Consider the following 23,833-nt stretch of genomic DNA (forward strand, 5'->3'; position numbering starts at 1 on the left):
TGCGTCATTTTCAGTGGCTACTTTTAATACCTGCCTAGAAAAGGCGTTAAAAGGGGGCACACCATTGCTTTCAATGCGCCCCTATGTACTGTACAGGATTAGCACCAAAATCTTGGCATTAATCCCATACAGTACATCGAGAACGTCAAAAATGTTGACGCTATTGCCCCAACCAGCGCCATGGTGCGCCGTAAATTAAATACGGCACACACTTGGTAGTGGTAGGGAGGCTAAGGGGGTCAAGAAAAGTGGCTGTATTGAATGCAACACCATTTTTCCTAAATCTGGCTCTATAAGTCTGTCATTTGCTCGTTTATAAGCATATGCTAACAGTGTGTGAACTCCCTTTGAGTACTACTACTATTGGTGCTGTTTATTTGTGTATGCAAAAAGTCAGCACTGCTCAAAAGTCTTTATGTGATGTGTCTTTTATTATTCTGAAGTAACAGAAGCATGTTGACATCAGAAACCCTGACCCTCCCCAGCGACCAATGTTCATGAATCCCAGGCGAGGGAAGTTGTATTTACCTCATGTAAAAACTGGACACAATTTTTTCTGTAAGGGCTATGCCTGGATAAAAGCATATTACTTTCAATTCTTCCCATTAACAGGCAGGACCTCACATGACAAGCCCTTTATGTCTGGGTGAACTCTAGAAGTGAGTACCAAACCTTCAAAGTATGAAGTGTAATGCAAGACCTATATGTAAAAACTGGTGACCTCAATGTCTGTTTTCTCCACAGGCATGAATGTGCAACTGTATATCTTTACTTCTTTTGGTTATTTTGTTAGATTATTGTTTGTTCCCAAACTCCCTTCCTTTGGGAACATTGGTCTGATATTGTTAAAACTGAAATCCTGTTGACCGTCAGATGTTCACAGAGGATTGAGGGGTCCATGCTGCCTCTGCAACTAAATGCGGAGAGAAGAATGCATTCCACCTAGGACTGCCATGACACCACTGAGAAGGGCATTGCCTTCATCACATTCTTCAAACGGGAGAGTTGGGTCAAGCAGTCTTGGGCCCATATTTATACTTTTTTAGCACCGCATGTGTGCCGCTTTTTGACGCAAAAGTGGTGCAAACTTACAAAATACAATTGTATTTTGTAACTTTGTGCCGCTTTTGCATCAAAACATGACACAAAGAGGCGCTAAAAAAGCACAAATATGGGCCTTGGACTTCTTGGTGATGTGCTGCTTGAATGAGAGGCATGTGGTGAATGTGAATCCCAGAGATTTTGCATGGTCTGTTTTCTGAGCTTGAATACTGGTATATTTAGGTTGGAAAGCTAGGCTTATAGCAGGGGTTGTTTGCTGCTGTTTGCAAACAGAAGAATTTCAATCTTTGTGGGATTTATTTCAGAAAATTATTTCACATCAAAGACTTGATGAGTTTGAGGAAAACCGTGAATTTCAGTATGTCATTGGTTGAGAATAGTTTTTAAGGAGAGTTGGGCATTGTCTATACAGCAATGGATTTCAAGGCTAGTGTCTGCAAAAATGGAAAGAAGAGGTTCCACATATAAGTTAAAGATAATGGGACAGATTATGAAGATTTGCTGTGCTCCACAGTAGATGAAGCACATCTGTGTTCTTCCAGACCATAATTCAAGCTGGCAGATATTGGTGTGGTAGTATCTGCAGCACTTCAATGTAATATCTGAAAATCCTGTGTCTGTTTTTAGGGTGTTGATTAGAAGTGCATAGTTGAAAGTGGCGAAAGCTGCAGCAAGGTTAAGCAGGACCAGGAGGTCTATGTTTTTCCTGTTGTTGAAGAGAAGGATATTATTGACTACTTGTGGCTGTCTCAGTGATGAGTATGGTTAGAAACCTGATTAGTATTCCTGTTTAAGGTTATTCCTGCTGACGTGGTCTTGTATATGGATGATGATATCAGTTCTCAATGATTTTCCTTAGGAGTGAAAGGTCAGCTGGCTCCATGGTTGTTTATTTTTAGCAAGGGAAGAATCTGAACTGTCTTAATGGCAACTTGGAATGTACCATGGTTTAGAGAGGCATTATCAGTGTAGAGAAGGGGTGTGATAGCTACTCCTTAGAGGGGTTTGATGATGGAAGAAGGAAGAGTGTGACCTTCTTAAGAGGTTGCTTTGAGAAAGTTCGGGGTAGTGAAGTGATCCATGTATGAGACTGGATTTAGAGAAGTCCATTTGGTCATGATTTGAATGGGGATTGCTGGTATTGTGGGGGCCATGGAAATGGTGATGACACTGGAATTGATTTTGTTGATCTTCTTGATGAAAAAGTCATTGAAGACAGGTAATTTTTCAAATGCAGTACGAATTGTGGGTTTTTGAAAAGTATTGGAGTAGTATTTGTCAGCCTTGAGGAGGGTTTGGTTTCTGTTGCTTGCCTCGTCAATGGTGTACTTCTAGTAAGAGACTTTGGGGCTCATTATGAACCCGGCGGTTCAGACCGCCATGCCGGCGGCGGCGGAAAAGACCGCCAACCTCATGGCGTTCTGAACCTTCATATTATGAACACAGGGAGGGCTGCCTGTGGCGGCCCTCCACCACAGCCAGGCTACCGCCGCCAGGTAGCCTGACGATGGTGGATATCTTTATCCGATAGGGCAGTGCTGCAAGCATCGCCACCCTCCGGATAATTAACCCGGTTTTCTCAGCCTTTCTTCTGGGGGCCCCTGCACTGCCATGCACTTCGCATGGGCAGTGCAGGGGCCCCCGTGCAGTGCCCCGTAGCGTAGGTCACTGCCCGAATTATAGGCAGTGATCTGTGCAACGGGTGCTGCTGCACCTGCTGCACTGAAGCATTGACGACGGCTCCGTGTGGAGCCGTTGGCAATGCCCTGGTCCAACAGAATGTTTGTAATTCATCCGCCCGGGTCTCAAGGGGGTTGGCGGTCTATGAAAAGACCGCCAGCATGAACACGGCAGGGTTTACCGCCGTGTTTATAAAGAGTCCCTTTATCTGTATTAATGAGGGGTCAGCAATTGGAATAGAGCGTGATGAGTGGAGTCAGATCAACCAGTGGTTTTGATCTTTTCAACTTTTTGTGATGTTTTTATTAAGATCTTGAGTGTACCAGAGTGCTGAGGGCTTTCTCTTGTAGGAATGGTTTTCAGTGGAACATTGTGTTTGACCTGAGTTCTTATAGGATGTTGTAGATATATAAGAGATTATTGACAACTGTGTTGGGCTAGAATCACTTTGGCAGGTTGCTTAGTTTTTAGTATGCTTTTCAGATGCATGCCTTTTATTGTTTCAAAGTTATTTTCCATTTGTTCTATAGTCCGTCCCTGATGCTAAGGTGTAGTATATGCAATTGTGAAGGGGATGCCTAAGGGGATGCCTAAGTGGTAATTAATGAGTTTTTGTTTTTATTTACAGTGTGTGGAAAAGTATGTAGAAGGCTTCCTTCATGCATTTTGTGTGGAGTTGCCAGGGAGGTTGAGTTTATCAAGTAAATAGAGTTGATGTATTGGATAGAGAGAGAGGTGCTGAGGTTGAATATTTCTTTGAGGGAGTGCTTGTTTGAGCCTCGTGGTTTGTAGACCAGATGAAAAGAGGCTATTTTGGAATTTGGAATTAGTATTGTATCCGAAAATACAGCAATACTGCAGCTATGAGCCTGATGAGGGGCCGCTATAGACACAAAAAAAAAAAAAAATCTAACTATTGCAGGGATTATATGTGGGATTCTTTTGCAGGTAGATAGTGGAGGGCCAGAGGTGGAAGTTTTTTTAAAATAACAAAAAAAATTTATATGTACATGTATATAGACATACCCACACATCTAATTATATAAATGACACATGACAGGGAGAAATGCTTTTGCCATATTTAAAAAGCCTATCTTTATATTTTTATCACCCGTAAGGTATGCGTTCTAACCCAACTGGGTAGGGTGCAAATGTATCAAAATAGGACATGTTACATATGCTTCCACAGTGAAATATAACCTAAAAGTAATTTCACTGTCTAGACCTTGCTAGACTTTACCCTGAACAGGCCTAGATGGAAGAAAAACCTTTAGTTCCTATCTCTGCTTGAGGAAATGCTATAAGAGTGCTTCAAAGTTATTTCTCTACTTAATTTTAAGCTAATTTAATGGTAGTACATTTTACAGTAAGGTAAAAAGGAAGTGCTGCAATTTTTGTCATTGATTGGATACAGTTATTAATACTCTGGATAGTGTCTATTTACATGTTTGTTGGTCTTGGATGATGTCAAATTTCAAGAATATGGCATGCTGCAACCATAGATTGCTGTGTGGTTGGCAGTGTTTTTCACCTGAAGTGGCACATGCCTCTATGTTAGGTGAATTTGGGATAGGAAAAATAGTTACTACAGATCTGACATGTCCTGGTCACATAAAGATCTCCTTAGAAACAAAAAACATAGTGATGATATTTCTTTGTCCCTTATGACACTAATATGATGGGAGTTTTCTTTCAGCAGATAAGGGGTGTTTGCCTATTTTTGTTTGCATCAACAGTGGTGGCTGTGATAGGACAGTACTTGAAACACAGAAAAACGTTTCACTTGATCACAGCATGACTGATGCTTCACAGATACATTGCAACCTAAGTGCTTCAAGCTCATCAAGCTTTAGCAAGAGGATTGCTTTTGGATTAGGGAAGGCAATGCACATATTTTCTTGATTTCAAACCCACATAGCTGCTGTTAATCATGTGAGGGTGTGGGATATGGGTGGTCCTGTGTTTAAGTATCAAAACTTCATCCACATCTGTTCTCTTTGTTCTGGGCAGTAGGGTCTTTTGATCTCATCCTTTTGCAGTTTGAGGAGATTTATTGTTAGCCCATTAGCAGTGGGATACTCACATCTGCTCCTGGAAGATCCCCTCTTCTTTATTCCGAATAGATTGTTTAACCCTTGATTGCCTACCAGAAACAAAGCTGAAAATAACAAAGTGATTTTATTTTGCTTTTCACAACGCTGCTAACAGAATCAACATGATACCAACAACCATGCCTCACTTTTTTGCCTACACAAGTTTGTAGATTTGCTTTTAACATTATCATTATGGGCTCAAAAGCTCCCGCATGTAATTTGATATTAGCTAAAATGCCAGAATTGGCTGTAGGTGTCACACATGACATATGTTGGACCTGGCCCTTTCTAAAGGGTCATGCCCCAATTTTTTTGCCTTCTCTTCCTAATTTTTCTGACCCTTTTTGGCTCACATTATGACTCTGGTCACTTTATCACTGCCAATCAGTTCTAAGGTGCATGTGCTCTCCCTTGTAACCTTGGCATGATTGGCTTATACCTGATTGGCACATTTTATTTACCTGTAAGTCCCTTGTACAGTGGTATCCCTATACCCAGGGCCTGTAAATTAAATGCTACTAGTGGGCCTGCAGCGCTGCTTGCATAACCCACAGAAGTAGCCTTTCAAACCTCTCAAGCCTGCTAGCGCAAGGCCTGAGTGTGCAGTGTACCGCCATAGGGACCTGGCATCTAAATCTACTTGACTGGCCCAGAACTCCCCTTGTACTACATGTAAGTCACCCCTAAGGTAGGCCCCAGCTATGCCTATGGGCAGGACGCTATGTTTATAGAAGGCAGGACATGTGCCTAGTAGTGTGGCCTGTCCTGGTAGTGACAAACAGACTATTTGGTTTCTCACTGCTGTGAGTGCTGCCTTCTCATAGGATTGCATTGGAAATGCCCTGCCTTATGTCTAGGGGGTATTGTCTGATTTATGAGGGGTAACACAAGGCATGGTTGGTATTGTTGTAATGGTAATGAGAAATGCTGCTTACTTGTGTGGGTGGATTTTTTTATTGCCATTATGTAGGAAAGTACCATCTTGCCTGGCATGTTACCCCCATTTTTTACTTTTATGTATGTTTGTTTTTTCCTGTGTCACTGGGATCCTGCGAGCCAGGACCCCAGTGCTCATACGTTGTGCCCTGTATGTGTTCCCTGTGTGGTGCCTAACTGTATCACTGAGGGTCTGCTAACCAGAACCTCGGTGTTTATGCTCTCTCTGCTTTTAAAATTGTCACTGCAGGCTAGTGGCTAATTTGACCAATTCTGATTGGCACACTGGAACACCCTTATAATTCCCTAGTATACGGTACCTAGGTATCCAGGGTATTGGGTTCCAGGAGATCCCTATGGGCTGCAGCATTTCTTTTGCCACAAATAGGAAGCTCAGACAATTCTTACACAGGACTGCCACTGCAGCCTGAGTGAAATAATGTTCACATTATTTCACAACCATTTTACACTGCACTTAAGTAAATTATAAGTCACCTATATGTCTAACCCTCACTTAATGAAGGTTAGGTGCAAAGTTACTAAGTGTGAGGGCACCCTGGCACCAGCCAAGGTGCCCCCACATTGTTCAGGGCAATTTCCCCAGACTTTGTGAGTGCAGGGACACCATTACACATGTGAACTACATATAGGTCAATACCTCTGTGTAGCTTCACAATGGTAACTCTGAACATGGCCATGTAACATGTCTAAGATCATAGAATTGCCCTCCAAGCAAAATATGGTATTGGGGTGCCAATCCCATGCATCCCTGGGGCTCCAGCATGCCAAACTAGCTCTCTGGGATTTTCTCTGCAGCTACCGCTGCTGCCAACCCTCAGAAAGGTTTTTGCCCCCCCTGGTTCCTGGGAAGCCCAGTCCCAGGAAGGCAGAACAAAGGATTTCCTCTGAGAGAGGGTGTTACACCTTCTCCCTTTGGAAATAGGTGTTAAGGGCCTGAGAGGAGTAGCCTCTCCTGGCCTCTGGAAATGCTTTGAAGGGCACAGATGGTGCCCTCCTGCATAAACCAGTCTACACTGATTCAGGGATCCCCCAGCCCAGCTCTGGCGCGAAACTGGACAAAGGAAAGGGGAGTGACCACTCCCCTGTCCGTCACCACCCCAGGGTTGGTGCCCAGAGCTCCTCCAGTGTGTCCCAGACCTCTGCCATCTTGGATGCAGAGGTGTGAGGGCACAATGGAGATCTCTGAGTGGCCAGTGCCAGCAGGTGACATCAGAGACCCCTCCTGATAGGCTCTTACCTTGTTAGGTAGCCAATCCTCCTCTGAGGGCTATTTAGGGTCTCTCCTGTGGGTTTCTCATCAGATTACGAATGCAAGCGCTCACCAGAGTTCCTCTGCACTTCCCTCTTCAACTTCTGCCAAGGATCGACCGCTGACTGCTCTAGGGCGCCTGCAAAACCGCAACAAAGTAGCAAGAAGAGTACCAGCAACATTGTAGCGCCTAATCCTGTTGGCTTTCTCGACTGTTTCCTGGTGGTGCATGCTCTGAGGGCTGTCTGCCTTCACCCTTTACTGGAAGCCAAGAAGAAATCTCCCGTGGGTCGACGGAATCTTCCCCCTGCCAATGCAAGCACCAAACTTCTGCATCACCAGTCCTCTAGGTTCCCTCTAATCTTGATGAGTGTGGTCCCTGGAACACAGGAGCTGGATCCAAGTGACCCCGACATTCCAGTGGTCCTTCTGTCCAAATTTGGTGGAGGTAAGTCCTTGCCTCCCCACGCCAGACAGTAATCCTGTGTACTGTGTGATCTGCAACTGCTAGGGCTTCTGTGCACTTTTGCAAGACTTCCTTGTTGCACAGCCTAGCTCATGTCCTCAGCACTCCGTCCTGCATTGCTCAACACGCTGAGTTGACCTCTGACTTCATGGGTCGCTCATTTGTTGTGCTGAGACAACCACCGTGCTCAGATATCTTGAATGCCTGTTCAAGTACTATTGTGGGTGCTGCCTGCATCTGCATGGGCTCTCTCCATTGCTGTGTGCCCCCTCTGTTTCCTCCTCCAAGGGGAGACCTCCTGGTCCTTCCTGGGCCCTGGCAGCACCCATTATCTTCAACTGCGACTTTTGCAGCTAGCAAGGCTTGTTTGTGATATTTCTGCCTGGAAACAACTCTGCATCCCCCAACGCTCCGTAGAACATCTTCTTACCAAAGGAGAAGTTCTTGGCACCTTCCGTTGTTGCAGAATCTTTGGCTTCTTCCACCCAGAGGCAGCCCTTTTGTACCTTCATCTGGGGTTTAGTGGGCTCCTGCGCCCCCTGGACACTTGCGTTACTCTTGGACTTGGTTCCCCTTCCTTTACAGGTCCTCAAGTCCAGGAATCTATCAGTGCTTTGCAGTCAGTTGTTGCCTTTGCAGAAACCCCTATCTCGACTTTACTGTCTTTCTGGGGTAGTAGGGTAACTTTACTCCTACTTTTTAGGGTCTTGGGGTGGGGTATCTTGGACACCCTTAGTATTTTCTTACACTCCCAGTGACCCTCTACACACTACACTAGGCCTGGGGTCCACTTGTGGTTTGCATTCCACTTTTGGAGTATATGGTTTGTGTTGCCGCTAGGCCTATTGTCTCCTATTGCATTCTATTGTGTTCTATAGTGTTTGCACTACTTTTCTAAGTGTTTTACTTACCTGATTTTGGTTTGTGTGTATATTTTGTGTATTCTACTTACCTCCTAAGGGAGTATATCATCTGAGATACTTTTGGCATAATGTCACAAAAATAAAGTATTTTATTTTTAATAGCTCTGAGTATTGTGCTTTTTATGATATAGTGCTATATGGTATAAGTGGTATAGTAGGAGCTTTGCATGCCTCCTAGTTCAGCCTAAGAGTTCTGCTACAGCTACCTCTATCAGCCTAAGCTGCTAGAACACTACTAATCTACTAATAAGGTATAACTGGACCTGGCACAATGTGTAAGTACCATCAGGTACCCACTATAAGCCAGGCCAGCCTCCTTCACATTATAGAAATGCATTTCTCTGTGCTTATAACTCTGGTGTGTTGCAGCTTTGCTCTAATCCATGTCTAGGGCAAAGTGACAGTTGGGCTTTGGGCATACTCTTTAGACAGTCTGTTCACAGGGAGGGTGAAGATGTCACAGAGGTGCATCTTCATATTGAATGGTCTTTCTGGGCTGAGAAGGGGAGGCGGGGCACACCTGCATTTGTAAAGTCTGTGCCCTGGCTTCACACAAGGGGGCTCGTTTACCCCCAACTGATGTCTGGAGCCTGTGCTGGAGGAGAGAGAGGACACTCCTAGAACCAGTTGTAACTGGTCGGAACCTCTCCCCCTCATTGAAAATGCTTTGCAAAACTGAGTATAAGTACAGGGGATTTTTCCCCAAAAAGACACACAAGAAACATACTGGAAACTGGACACAGAATGTTGCTGGAGGGACTCACCAGGAACCACATTGGACTGCTGTGCTGACCTGTGACCTGCTGGGTCACTAGAAGGAACTGCCTGACTGCACCTCCCTTGTGCTGACCTGCTGCTGGGCCCTATCTGCCACTCGTGTCCCCAGGGGGTGGGTGCAGTGGCCTCTGCCTCCCTGTAGCCCTTGGCTTCTCAGTGTGAGGATGGCGCTGGCTGGTGAAGCCCCTGCACTGGAGCCTTAGCTATTTGCTTTATTCTCTAAAGTGCACAAGGAGCGATGTCCCTTATCCACTGGAGCACGTGGAGTAGCACTTTATTACCTGCCTGGATTGTGCTTTGAGAGCGCTGTGTTTTTCTTAGTGTCTCCCTGAGGAAACCAACTCCGCCGCGACCCAATCCGGCGGTTACGTTGGAGTACCTCCAAGGGGTGCCCAGTAAGGTGCCCCCGGAGCACGACCGAAGGAAGGCAAGAACGATTGCGCTCTGGGGTTAGTACCCCCCAGGGCACAGGAGAGCTTACAGCGGTGCGCCTGGGGTACCATCAGGAACTGCTTTTTAGATGGAAGCTACCACCGCAGCCCAGGACGTCGTACCGCGCAGGTCCCTTGTCTGGTGTGGCAGACACCAGAGCCTGCCACTTGAAGTCAGCTCTCCCAGTGCTCCCCAAGGGCCCCTCGTCCCCGGGGCCACTCCAGAAGAGGAGCTGTTGCTCTGCATAGCCAGGCAACCACCTGGAGGAGAGGGGAGACTGGTCCTTGTATCCAGCTGTCCGGAAAGACTCACGATCAGCTGCATCGTGTCGGAGGTGAGCACCTCCCACTTGGAGCGCTGACTCGAGGACACATGCAGCTGCCACAAGATCGCCCGTCTCTACACTGTCACCGTGCTAGGAGCACAGGAGCTCCTTGGGTCATCACCTGAATCTGGGGTTACCGGCCAACGTAGGAAGTAAGCGCAGGTGCTGTTTTGATCCCCTAATCACCATTATAAGTGCATTCCTTCACTGGGTCTACAGTTGGATGTTTCCCCTCATGTAGCTTTCATAAAGTTAAATGATGATTTCTTTTCAAAATTATACTGGTGGAAATAAAACTGTGCTCAACAGTTCTGTAGTATTGATTTAGAGCCCCTGCTGATGAGATGTTAAGTGGAAATATTGTAGAGGATTTTGTTTAAATCAATGCAATGGAGATTTCAAGATGTCAAAAAACACAAAATGAAAGTTTGGGGCCATTTACAAGTTGTGGTGGATTGTGTTGTTTGTTTGGTTTTTCACATGGAGTAGAATAAATGTAATCTATTGGATCAGTGCTAGTTGGAGCAGCATCCTAGGTGGGCATAGTCAAGTTGGGCACACACTTGCCAAACTGTTTGAAAAAGATTTGAATGCAAGAGCACCGGTGTAGTGAAATGTGTGTTTTGACCACTGACTTTGTGTTGCACCACTTTGCACCTGGCCTAGCTGTCCAGTGTTGCCCAGTTACAGACTCTATTTTGTATTAAGTTTAGCCCTACCTTCATTCTGCCTATTGACTTTATCGTAGCATTAGACACTGCCATGTTAAAGGCTGTCCATACTTTTCCACATTGTAAACTGTGCATTCTGTCTTGTTTTTGTATTAATTCCCACCAAGGGCTTTGGCTGATAAGAATGTACTCAGATGGCAGAGAACTACCTTGCTTTGACTTGACATCTTGGGATTGTGGCCAGATCCCAATGTGTTATTTTTAAAGCATACCTAAACTAGGTAGCATTTTTTAATACTTCTTGCGCAACTTGAGGGGGTTTTCCACAAAGCTCCTTCTTCGTTTTTTTAAGATATAAAAGAGACCCAGATTGACAGTAGCAGAGTCAGAGACCTCAATAAAGATTCAGACTTCGGATGCCTGATATAGATTTCCTGTGAGGGTAGAGATCTCTCTGTCTCTCAGTCGAATGGGGTCATCGGCTTGCTGGCAGGAGAAAGATGAAGCACCTGACCTGCCCTACAGTGATGCATTTTTAATTCATGATTTCATGAATCAGTTGTGTATGTTTTCATTTCATTGTTGTGACTATTTTTAAACGTGTGCTTTCAACATGCTAATCTCCGTTTAGGAACCTTGTGTAGTGAAATAATAAATGTCTTCATTGGACTAAGAAGTGCATCCCAGAGATTTTTTTTTGCTAGTGCATCAGTATTTCTGATCGGTCATTAGTGAAAAGCAAAACAACAGGCTGCTGTGAAATGCCTTCTTTGATGTTGCACATTTTCAAAATGTTGAAGGGTGCTACTGCCAACAAGATTTACCTGGTGGACCTGGACAAGAAACATATTAGAGGAAATGGCATCTGAAGAACCACCCCTAGGCCTGTCCGATGCCATTTTTTGCCAGTGTTGGGTCTGTGGAATGTATGCCATCTTCCGCTGATCTCTAAATAAGCATTGGGAACAAAGAAAAATCTAAGCGTGACACTCAATTTTTGGCAGATGTCAAGTTACTAACCACACCTAAAAGTAACTCTAAGTGATGAACATTCAAGTGTCTTTGCCATCTTTATTATTATTGTCAATGGTGGCCTCTCAATAACACATCTTTAAGAGTCTGACACAAAAGCAAATTGGTTTCTGGTAATCCTATGGGAAATCAACAGAGAATGTGCCATTATATTAGTGGCAACCGAATGATAATTGTGTCTAACCTGCTAAAACAAAAATAATGTGTGGTTCGTACCTGGCTGTCATCTTGTGGCGTTCCCCATTAGTGCAGGGGTTCAGGAATTTCACTGATATTGTCACTCTTGCCTTACTCAAGCAAAAACCCTACTTTTATTGATACATCAATGGGGTAAATGACACATAAAGTAAAGTTCCTGAAGCCGTTTATCTTTTAACATGTGAAAATTGAATTAAAGGTTTTTTTTACTCACACTGTCCTTGGAATTATTGAACTTTACTTGAGATTGTCTCTGTTTGATGAGGAAGCACACTTAAATGGAGAAGCTTGTTTTGAACATGTTATAGTTTAATTTCCAGTGACAATAACGACAAGCAATTTATTTACAGAAATCTGTACAAAAGCAAATTAAATGATGTAAAATATTTCATAAATAGAAGTGAAATCGCGTTCCATACATTTTGCCATGTTCAGCATAACTGCGTGCATAGTGACCAATAATAAACACTGATAAATTGTCTTCTGCTTCACTATCAACAACCAGGCTGCAGAGCAATAGTCAATGATTAATATTACACGCACATTTCGTACCACACTGAAGGCAGGTTCTTACAGCTGCAAGAAGAGTACCCTAGAAGAATAGCGAATATTGGCTTTCATTGAGAGTTGCATGTTGCCTCAAACACAGACACATAGCTTGACTGAACAACCTTTCTCCTGGGAATTGACTTCCCAATAGCAATCCATGGACGACAGTCTTTAAGCCAGCACATATCAGTAAAAAACACATTGTCTAGCAATGCATTAGGTTACTTCAACAGGAACAAAATAAGGTCGTGGTCGCCTTGCAAAACATTTATGTAACAGTAGACACTGCCAAAACAAATGTATCCTCGGATCTGATCTAGGAGCTTCCAGTCTCACACATTGATTGGTCTTACAGAACTTATAGATGTGTTAGGAAGTCCATCGTGAATGTCTTTATTCCACTTTTCCAGTGATTCTGCTTTCTGTGTTCAAATTCAGCAGCATGTGGTGTTGATTTGTGTACAGAGATTCAAGTGAATATGCTACTTCAGGCAGTCATAACTTTAGTGAGGCCTTACAGCTGACTTTTACCGATGGGGAGATACTGATATGTTAGGCTACAGTTTTTACTAGGTCCTATGAATGTCCCATTCTGAATTCTGCACATCAGAATGTGGGTACAAGGTATTTCCCCGTTCCAAAGTGCGAAAATGCGGAATGTTACAGTTTTCCTCCCACAAGTCCGTCAGTTTACTCACTGAGAAAATCATAAGGAACCTTTCACTAAACTATGTTCACATATTTTAGATGTTTCACATATTGTGAAAATAAAGCATTTTCCTGAAAGCTAGGCAGCAGATCAGTCTGAAATCACAAGCGTAGAATAGTTCTGCTCTGTAAAGTTCTAAAATTAGTTCTAAAATATACTTAGTCCACAAAATGTGTTTGACAATCAGGGAAATCAATTAAAGCAAACAAACGAATAAATGCATGTTACAGCAATACACCTTTAGATTGATAGCTGTGTTGGTTGTTGATGTGAATGATGCGTGTCTACACACATTCACAAATATTAATATTTTTGTAAATAAATAATGCAATCGTTTTAATTATTCAGATGTCTGTTTAACAGTTGTTTAGGCCAGACGTCAATAAACAGATGTATATTAAGGTGAAATTCTTTCAGTTCTTTAAACAGTTCTGATTTTAAACGTCATTTTATTATTTTCACATTACACAAGGAAAAACTGAAAGGAAGAAAAGAAAATAGTCAAATGCTTAGCGCAAATGGATTACAAGACCCTGTTTTAAAGTTGGAAAGGCTTGCTACTTTGCTCAGTCATGTGTTATATTTGTGCCTGGCCTCTTTTGTGGGTTCAGCAGAAGGCAATTTTATTTTTTACATTATTTATAGAGTTTCATAAAATAAATGGACGTAAATTTACAGATTCAAAATAAGGTGAAAGTAGTGTGTAGAGTCCAACCCAACCACCATTTTACCATAGTAACAGGTATACAAGGCACGGTTGTATATTTTGCATTCATTCTTTTATTATTTTTTTAAAGTTTATTTTTTATTTATTTTGTTGATTTTGTACAAAAGCACTCTGTATATGAAGTGGTACCATCTTTGACCTATTTCAAATAAAAAATATACAAACACAAAATATATTTCTGTGTCATGCCAGGTACACATAGTAATCAATTTACCGTGATGGCTATTGGTCAGTCCAATGAAAGTTCTGTGAATACTTACAATGAACTTGTGTTCTTTCCCTTTCATTTTGCATGTAAGTAGATGAAGACTAGTACTGTAGATGACTGACAGCGGTGCTACTGATGCAGTGAGAACGTTTCTGTGAGATTGCTGATCCACACAAACAGAAGGTCTTCTTGGACTCATATTAGTTGTGGACCCATGGATTTTCAACCAACAATTTAACTAATGTGTTTGCAAGATTATTTTTACAAAAGGTAAGTTATGATCAATGGACGTATTTTAATGAACAACCATACTGTTGGATACTGTATTCCATTGGAACATGCAAGAAAACGTTGTATACTTTACAGAAGCATCTTTAGAGGCATCTTTTCAACATGTTCTTATAGATTTTAAAACGCAGAACTGCTTTACACAGTCTCAGTTTCAATGTCTTGTTGTAGTATCTCTCTTGCATTCCAAAAATAATGTATGTGCAGTTGGTATTAAACATATTTGCTCTTTGTATAAACATGTGCCCATTTAACAAGCTCACAATCCGAAAAAGATGGATGGAATGGAGTCCTATAACACCGGTGGCATAAGAAAGGCCCCTGCAGTGCTGAGGGGCCCTGAGCCCCAGGGGGCCCCATCAGCACAGTACCTTGGCCTGAGAGCTCCTGAGTGAGTCCAGAGGGGGCCCCTCCATGCACTTTGCAGGGTGACCCTCAAGTTTTGTTATGCCACTGTGTAATGCTGTGTGAAAATGACAGTCCAAAAAGACAGATGGACTCAAAGAAAGATGTAGGCTAAAAGCAGTTTTGTGTTGTACTGGTCTATTGAGCTACCGTTTATGCTAGGATACTCAACAGTATAAATTATGTTACTCAGCAAAGCAAAAAACAATACCAGTGGCTAAAATACACAAGAGAGCTATCTGGCCATGCCTTACAGTTCACTTAAACATCCAGGGAGATGAATATATGCTTTTCTCCAGAAGCTGTCCTTATTGGGTGGACCGATTGTCAGGGTTATGCCAGTGTGCAAGCTCAGCTGTCCATTCCATTCCTCTGTCATCTGCGTAAGTGACAGCTTAATTTCTGCACATGCAGAATGCTGTTGCTTCTTAATTGTGCAGCTATTTTATTCATGTCCTTTTCCATTTACAATGTGCATGCAAAAATGTAATAAATGTCAACACTCACAGCTCAGCTGCCATCTTAGGTTAGTCGGTTGCCCTGCTTTTTTACTTTGAATCTCCACATGAGCACTGTGCGACATAAATACTCTGACTGGGGCATTGTTCTAACTTTTCAAGATGTAATCAAATATTCATGTTTTTTCAGGCAACCTATAACAGGCTTTCAACAAGAGTGATGAGCAGTTTGCACCTTTTGTGCCATTGGATATCATCATCCACGAACTGTGGGACCAAGATTTGAATTTTCCTGGAATTAAGTACTCGCAAAGTGGACATTGTTCAATATGCGTCCCCTTCAACTTCTTTCCATAATGATGAATATTCTGATGTCTGATCAGCATAGATTATTGTTTTCTTTATAAAAATACCTCTCTAGGACAGAAAGAACCTACGCTGAATGATGAAGCCAGTCAACATTTGCCCTAGATCCTTTGGGCACCTGTACATATAATGGGGATAACTGCTTTGCATTATTCACCTTCATTAACTAAGGTGGAGCACAAATCCAAAACAGAAACATGAACAATGTCTATTTGTTTTTGACTATCCAATTGTGCCAGGTAAAGATCAGTTACTTAATATTGTAATGTGGGGATGTTCTAATCTTTGGCCTTCAGTATTTGTTTTTTTCCAGACAGGCGATGATGAAGATTTTGCTAAAGTCATTAGTTACGATTGGATAAAATAATATATAGCAATCTGAGAGCAGAAATAATGAGTTTTCATCTCTAATTTTCTCTGTGCATTTGACTTGAAAATTATGACTTTAAGTACATTCACACTTTTAGTGTGGGTGCATTAATAGTTTGCTGATGCCAGCGACATATGTAGTAGGTATTAAAGCTGATTTTCTTCAAAAAGTGCTTACTGGATTTACTTTTGCTAGTATTTAATTTGAAAAACTACAACTGGTTAAGACTAGCAACATTCTGATCATAGGTGTGAGGATGTATTGCTGCTCAGTAATCCGCACTAGTTCAAATAACAACAGGGAAAATCATACTTTTTAAAATCATGCTTCATTTTAGTGATAAAAGTGATGTGTAGGGCTCTTATATTCAGCCCTGAGACCATGAAAAAACTTGCAACCATCAATCAGGGAAATGAAAAATCCGTAAAGGGAAATAGACATGCAAATACTGCAACAATATGTTTACATTGTACAGAATATTCAAACAGGCCATTTTATTTAAAGGCCTGATGTGATCGCAGAAGTTGCAGGCATTCTTTTGTCTCTTTGGTGCCCCCTCATTTACTATATTTAAATACATTGTTTCCTTTTAAAGAATGGGGCGGTATTCTGGTCTTGTATGAAAACCCTGTTCTTGCCTACAGGTAAACCTCCCTTCGAGTTAAAGTGTTGACAGGAGATGGCTTATAATCCCCTGTTTGAGTAAGGGGAATATCCTCGGGGTTATCTTCCTCATTTTTGCTGTAGGTAGCTGCACTGAAGGTCTCATATGATGAGGTAACCTTTTTGTTAAGAAGGTTTCTGTTGCGATCACCCATCATTGAGGCTTCCCCATTAGCCAGCTTTTCCTGGCTACCTCGTTCATCCACTGGCATAAAGGTGGAAAGTTTCGGCTGGTTCTTCGGCTTCCGTTCAGGGGATGTGTGTACTGGCATCCAGCAGGAATCTGAATGGCCATATTCTCCACAATCCCTGGTGCACTTTCCTGTCAGGGCTACATCAGGTAGAGGCCTTGGATCTGCAAATGCAAAGAAAAGGAGAGGACTGTCACAGGGACACACAACGTTTTTATTACGTCTACTGAAATAGAAGCAGTGAATTAAGCATTAAAACAATATAACATTCGATGTTGTACGACGATATAACACAGTTTGCTTTCTTTACATTTATTTTTATAACTCAGGCAAAGTCATTGTACTAACTTGTCAAACACATGAATAATAGAGGACAATTTTCGATTTATTTTTTGAGTTTGAACAGGTTAAATTATATAGTAGGTGCAGTTTATAATTATAGCTTCAATTACTTTGAAAATAAATCCAGAATTTAGTGGACCTGGGAAAATTCACAATATATGCAATGCTATGAGGAAGTGCATATGTATTGAATATTGCACATTGTTGAAAACGTGTCAATAACAACATGTTTAAATCGACGGACGTTGTACTAAAATGTGTACATCAAATAACTATGTGAACAGTAACATAGCAGTCTCCTGATATTAAAAATATATAACTAATTTGTATGCACTCGAAAACATGGAAATTCAAAAGTTAGACACACCTAAGACACCCCAGAGGAAAAAAGGGAAAAAGAGATCTTTGAAAGCACCTCCATGTGCAGTTGGTCTGGATGTAGTAACATGAAATGCCATTGGAAACAGACACACATGGCAGGTCTGCCTGGCCCCATGCAAACCAGTACCAATATTAACATCATGAAAAGGAAAAGGAAAGCTATAATTTAATAAGGCTAAACATGAGGCTCTCCGCAAACCAGGATTTAAGGTACTCTGTTCATCTGGCCTAACTTGGTCCCTGTGTCCGGCCCGCGCTTTGTCGTAGTCAGCTTGAACATGTGACTTTATCCCGGGCCAGTGCAACCAGATAAAAACAGTTGTTATTCAAGGCACGATTTTCCCTTAAACATTCAAAATGTCATATCTCAGGTTCTGATGATTGGATTTTTGACGTTTTGGTGTCAAATAATTTAGTAAATCTAATTCTGGTTTTCCAAATTGATGTTATATTATTTCCAACACCTTCAAATACCCATCTGCTCCTCTTTCAGTCTGCACTAGAAGGTGGTTTGTGGGACCTGAATGGGTGGGTCATACTTCTTATTCCAGCACAAACTCTGCTGTGTCAGTGCATCCTCAAGGTGTAATTCCTGCCACAGCAGGCTGTATTTTAATATAAAAACCTTATAATCCTGACCTTTGGCCATTGGAGCATGTAAAGAGAGTTGCAGGTGCACTTGGCAGCAGCCTATAGCAACCGCAAAGCAACATGGTAATTGCACAATAGAAAATCCATAGCGAGATTATCTATCTCTCCCACCTTACTCCATACAGTATTTCCATAACCTCTGCAGGTAATGAGATGTAATAGAATTTTCTGAGCTGCCTCTTTTTGCCTAAATTCAGTCTAACATGAACCCCATTGTTCCTCTAGTATCTTCTCTGGAGCACTGCAGTCCTCCCAAGCCATGCAAACGTTTGATCAAACAGTCTGCTGAGTAGTTACTGAGTACATTGTACAGGAGGTGGTGAAATGTTTAGGGCAGTTGCCATAAGTTTTTGGGGTCCCCTGCACACAGACTCATGGAGATAATCAACAACTCAATAGATATAGCTTCATATTCTTGCTCTGCCTCATGCAATGTTGAATGTGGACACATACCGAAATCATTAAATTCAGTAGTACTAGGAATGGAGTCACTACTTGTGGATTTCTCTCCAGCTTTGGATCCACTGGATCCTGGTAGACCGCCTGAGGGTTTCTGCATTAACTCTTTTGAAGAGTCACCCTCCCCATGTTGTTGGGCAGGTACTCCCTTTTCGTGCACCCCCAGGAAAACTGCTGTACTACAGAAAGGGCTGCAGATGCAGACACGTAGCACAAGTGCTATCCTAAAGTAGCATTTCCTCATGTGCATGGCAGTATGCTCCTATGCAAATTAGGAAGACTCTGCAAATGAGGGAGACACTTTGCTTCTGTCCCTGCACTGTATTTTTGATGCAGCACAGAAGCCAAGAGGCTGTAGAGAAGTGCCCTGACTGTGCACTACAAAAAGGTAGTGCACAGTTAGTGCACCTCAGAGGCTAGCCCTCCAGATATTCTGCTACAGAAAGGTGCAGCCTTAGCTTAGGGAACAACGGCGCAGTTGTTAACAGCAGTCACTCCGTCTTTCACTAATGTACTGCCCCAGGACAGCTGCAAGTTCACATCTATCCTGGGGCAGCATATTACCAGTAATAGGGCACACTGCTCCTATCTGCGTCTGACGTCACTTTGAAAGTACGCTGAGGGTCAAACAGGGATAATGCATCCTGTTTGTAATAGCCCCTGATCGTCCTCCTGGTTCAGCTTGTTCGAAACAGCAGCTTTCCACCACGGTAATCCGTCTACGGTCCTGATCCTTTGTCTCAGAAAACAACTGAGCTTCTGAAACACGTTCAGCTAAGTTTAATTTACACAACACAAAGTCAACACATTCTTTCTCCGTATCCAATGACTCAAAATTTTAAGAGCACCATACGGCCAAGAGACCCGTTTCCCAAGTATCTTTTTCTCAATCTCCTTAAACGTTTAGCAGTACTCACAAGGGGTCAGTTCGGTTGTTTAACCAAATCACTCTTTCATCTTTACACTTGCTTAGTCAAATTATCTTTACAATTGGTCAGTAACTTACTTATGTACTGCTGAGAGGCAAACGCCTGCGTAGGTCTAATGCGTTTTCAATGTAAACTGATCACATCCGGCTCATAAGTATTAATACGTCTGGATTCAGCCTGGAGTTGAGACTATTCCAGCCCAGACCAGTCCATCCCAAACTCGACTCACAGCAGAGCACACCTTTCTTCATTTCTGCTCAATCCAAAATCAAGTCCTGACAGGTCAGCACTTATCTTGATTACGTTTCAAGTTTCAATGATTCTGATAAGACTTCAGGGCCTGGCATGCACAGCATTTATAAAATGTACAACTTGTAATGTGTGTGCACATTTACGTGTGTATTATGTGTTTTACAATTACTAAACGGTGCTGTGTTCTTTCCGTTTGCACGGTCTCACAATTCTAAAAATCATATTTGTCCTACCGGCCATTTTTTCTTTCGGCTTATTGATAAACCAGTCTACAAAAACAAAAACATAAGAAAGAATCGGATGTATGTACAACTCAGCCCTATAATTATTAAAGAACAAACAGGTTCACTATTTTCAGACCTGAAGGCCATCCATCAAAAATTGAACATGTAAGTTTGTAACTTCCAAAACTGACAAGTGGAGCAACATGCACACATTCAGATTCGTGTGAATTTTAGTAGGTGAGTTAATATGTGCGTAGAGTACTTCTTGGTTATGATTGGTGGTGTTCATTTAGAAGTGCAAAATCATGAAATGAGCATCCTACAAGAAATGGGCACACAAAAGTCTTGTGGTCATAGATTTACTATGCAATCTCTTTTTTTTTTTTTAAATACGATTTTTTTTAATACGATCACGGATTCTGTAAAATATATACGATTTTGCCATAGGTAGGTGCAACGTACTCTTATCGTACTCTTGGCTTACTCCAGATTTTCAGGAGTAATCCGGGAGTGCTCCTAGCTTACTTTTGAGTTGCCTCTGGAATTCAGGAATAAGTCAGATGTACTGCAGGGTGACTAACAGGCAAACCTCTGTGAATCGGGCCCTAAACTGAGGGACCTTAAGCAGATAACTCACAAAAAAGATTGCACTTGCAGACATTTCTTCGGTGTTTTAACTGTAAGATAATGTACATTTTAAAGTAAACTTAAGCACATGTTGATAACATTTCAAACCCTGTAATGAAAAAGATTTTTGAGGTTTAAAATGAAATTGACGCAATTCAATGCTTCAGAGCTTTACGGCCCAGATTTAAGAGGGCCTAGCGCCATTCCAGCGCCACATTATCATCATTTGTTTTGCGCTAATGTGGCATAAGAAGGCCAAAAACACAGTGCTGTATTTACAAAGTGGGGCAAAGCATGCATTGCACCACTTTGTCACCCTTTGCGCTACATTATGTCTGCATATGGCATAATGTAAGCAAAGGGGGCATTTATCCATTAGTAGGGCTGTAAAAATGGTGCAAAGAAATCTAACAGATTTCTCTGTGTCATTTTTACTGGGTTTGTTAATGCCTGCTCAGACCAGGCATTAAAAGGAGGCTCCCATTGGTTTCAATGGGCCTCTGGATGTTTAGCAGGATTAGCGTCAACATTTTTTATGCTAATCCTACAAAGCGCCGAACTAGCGACAAAAATTGTGACACTAGTTCCTTAACTACCGCCTTGGTGCACCGAATACTAAATACGGACACGGCGCACACATGGTGGCATTTGGGGGGCGCTAAGAGGTGCAAGAAAAGTGCCGCTGCACTAGGAGCAATGCCACTTTTCATAAATCTTCCCCTTAGAGTCACACAATTGAAATGCCTGTAACATAGCTCAAATGATAAGCCCCTATCACAATTAGAAAAAGTAAAGTCCTTTTATAGGATACCAACCAGAAAGTTAATGCATCTATAGAATGCTGTTTCCAAGCTCTGATAGCAGAGAAACAAATGGCAGCTTTAATCTTGATAAAAATGTTTCTGCAGAAAAAATAATTTAGAGCCAGGACAACACATCATATTTATCACTAGTATAAACTCTTGGTAGTTGGTAGCTTTAACCTTTGCACAGGAGGGAAAGCTTTGTTTATGAGCTTTATCATACACTGACTTGTATATTGTCTATCCAGGAGTGGACCCATTGCAAATCAGCACAGATGTCGTGAATTGTAATAATTGGACTTCAGAACTGGACTGAAATTGGACTACAGTACTTCTGAACTAATGTAGACACTCATGGCCTCCTTCACAAGCCTTTTGTGCCACTGCCACATGATTTCTTTTCGACGTAGTGGTGGCGGTAGCACTGCTCCAAATTTACAAAATGACGTGTTGGGCCCAATGGGTCAGTTTGTAAAGCCCTGGATCAAATTATACCTGCACCAGGTATAGTGTATGCAGGGTAGGCATTTCCAGGCAAAAATCCACACTGAACTGATGCAGAGAAATTTATAACATTTCAATGCATCACCCTGCAACTTCACTGCATCAGAATTTTACCACCTGCTTAGAGCAGGAGTAAAATTGACACAGAGCTTTTGCCAAAGGGAGCCTCCTCACATTGCTGGAGTAGCGTTATTTTTACAACGCTACTTCAGCTATGCCTTAGTTTAGCACAAACAGATGCATCAGAATTTCTGATGCATCTGTGAAAAAGTGCGCCATGGACCTCTGTATTGTACATGTAGGGCATCCATGGCATTATTAGGGGATTCTAGGTGAGCGCAAGAAATCTGACGCATCAATGTAGATGCGTCAGATTCTTGTAAATAAGTCCCTCAAAATATTGTGGAAGTATGACCTAACTTTAAATGCAAGTAAATCTTCTCACAGGTGAGGGTGGAGGTAGTTTCATGGTACGGTACTAGCAGCAGGTAGGAAACACACACAAATTCACAAATGTAGATGTGTTTATCTTTTGCGCGTCGTTTCTCATCACTTAGATAAGTACAGATTACTCCTGACAAGGGCAGGACTACGTCTTTTTTCATAGTAGAAGAAGGGAGGAAACACGCTCAAAATTGGTGGGGGTAAAGTGGAAAACATTTCTGTATTGGGAAAAGTATTTTCCAAGTGGACAAATAATAAAATATAGCATGAGCAATTGCATGTGTGCAGCATATTTAAGCAGGCAAATGTACATTTGCTATTAATAAGAAGTTGGAAAGGCATGCTTAGATGCTGCACCTCTACTCTGCCTACAACGTTTTGGTTTTTAGCTTGCAGTCTTTGGGGAACTGTACTAAAATCTGAGAATATGCTGACAGCACATTAATCTAAAGTAATGATTTTTCAATTGCCATTCATGTAACTATCTGGTGTGCAATGTATAATAAGGAATAAAAGCATTGAGCTAAAATGCTTCAGTTTCCAGAATTTCGATTAACGTTTTAAGACTCATCCACGTGAATAAATTAAAAAACGTGCAACATCATCTATCATTGTTTCAAAGAAAAGGGAAGACACATTTAATTTTAACTTTTAAAATAGCAAGTCTGCCACAAATAAGCTCTATTTCTACCAAAACCCTAAACTAAAGTTAGTTTTCCCCGCGCCAGGAGAAAAGAACGTACATTTATGATCAACTTTCTGTTGCAGCTTTAAATAAAAAGAGCATCCTCATTATCGACATATATTCATACCTATACACGTTGTCTGCATATATGAATTGGTATTCCGTTTTAATTTAAAAATATATCCTTTGGTATTAAGGCTGTATGTACTCATTAGTGTTCACTGAGCTTTCCAAATACTTTGAATTCAGACTACGAAATGGGTCCTGGAGATTCCATCTCCAGTGTTAGATAAGAGAAATATTGACATTTGTCAGCCCATCAATTGCTGAAGCACTGCGGTGTGGGAGTAGTGCGCAGCAGGCAAAAACTACAACAAAGAAGCTCTACATCATCACGGTAGACACAGAATTACTGTTCATTTCTCCACAGGGAAGAAGCCTAGATAATAATTTATTATCCTTGCAAACACGTAGGCATTTGATTTTTAAGATGGGAGTAGTCCAAACACTCGGCTACCAAATATCGTGAGAATTCGTTTCATATTTTATAAATGCAAACTTTCAATGCGAGAGGAATAAGAATTCAAAACAACATGGTCAATCAAATAGCACGACCATGGTGGGGTATATGTAACAAATTTAGATAGCAGAGCATAACAAATAGCCTCTGTGTTCAAGGCCTTAGATACTAAGGGGAAGACATTGACAAAAATCTTCCAAAGGTCCTGATTTA

At 41.8% G+C, this 23,833-nt stretch overlaps 1 protein-coding gene across 3 annotated transcripts in view; it reads right to left on the reverse strand.

Annotated features, from left to right (window-relative positions):
* Window positions 1-12,160: 12,160 nt before the first annotated feature.
* Window positions 12,161-23,833, reverse strand: part of PCDH7 (protocadherin 7) — a 749,767-nt gene continuing 738,094 nt past the window's right edge. For 2 of the 3 annotated variants that reach the window (XM_069202135.1, XM_069202134.1), the window contains one exon: window positions 12,161-16,963. In XM_069202135.1, the coding sequence (XP_069058236.1) occupies window positions 16,584-16,963 (380 nt within the window). In that variant the 3' untranslated portion in view covers window positions 12,161-16,583. The remainder of the gene's footprint in view (window positions 16,964-23,833) is intronic. The other variant, XM_069202136.1, reaches the window with a different exon arrangement.

This window comes from Pleurodeles waltl, chromosome 1_2 (assembly GCF_031143425.1).
Source record: "Pleurodeles waltl isolate 20211129_DDA chromosome 1_2, aPleWal1.hap1.20221129, whole genome shotgun sequence".
Classification (NCBI taxonomy): domain Eukaryota; kingdom Metazoa; phylum Chordata; class Amphibia; order Caudata; family Salamandridae; genus Pleurodeles; species Pleurodeles waltl.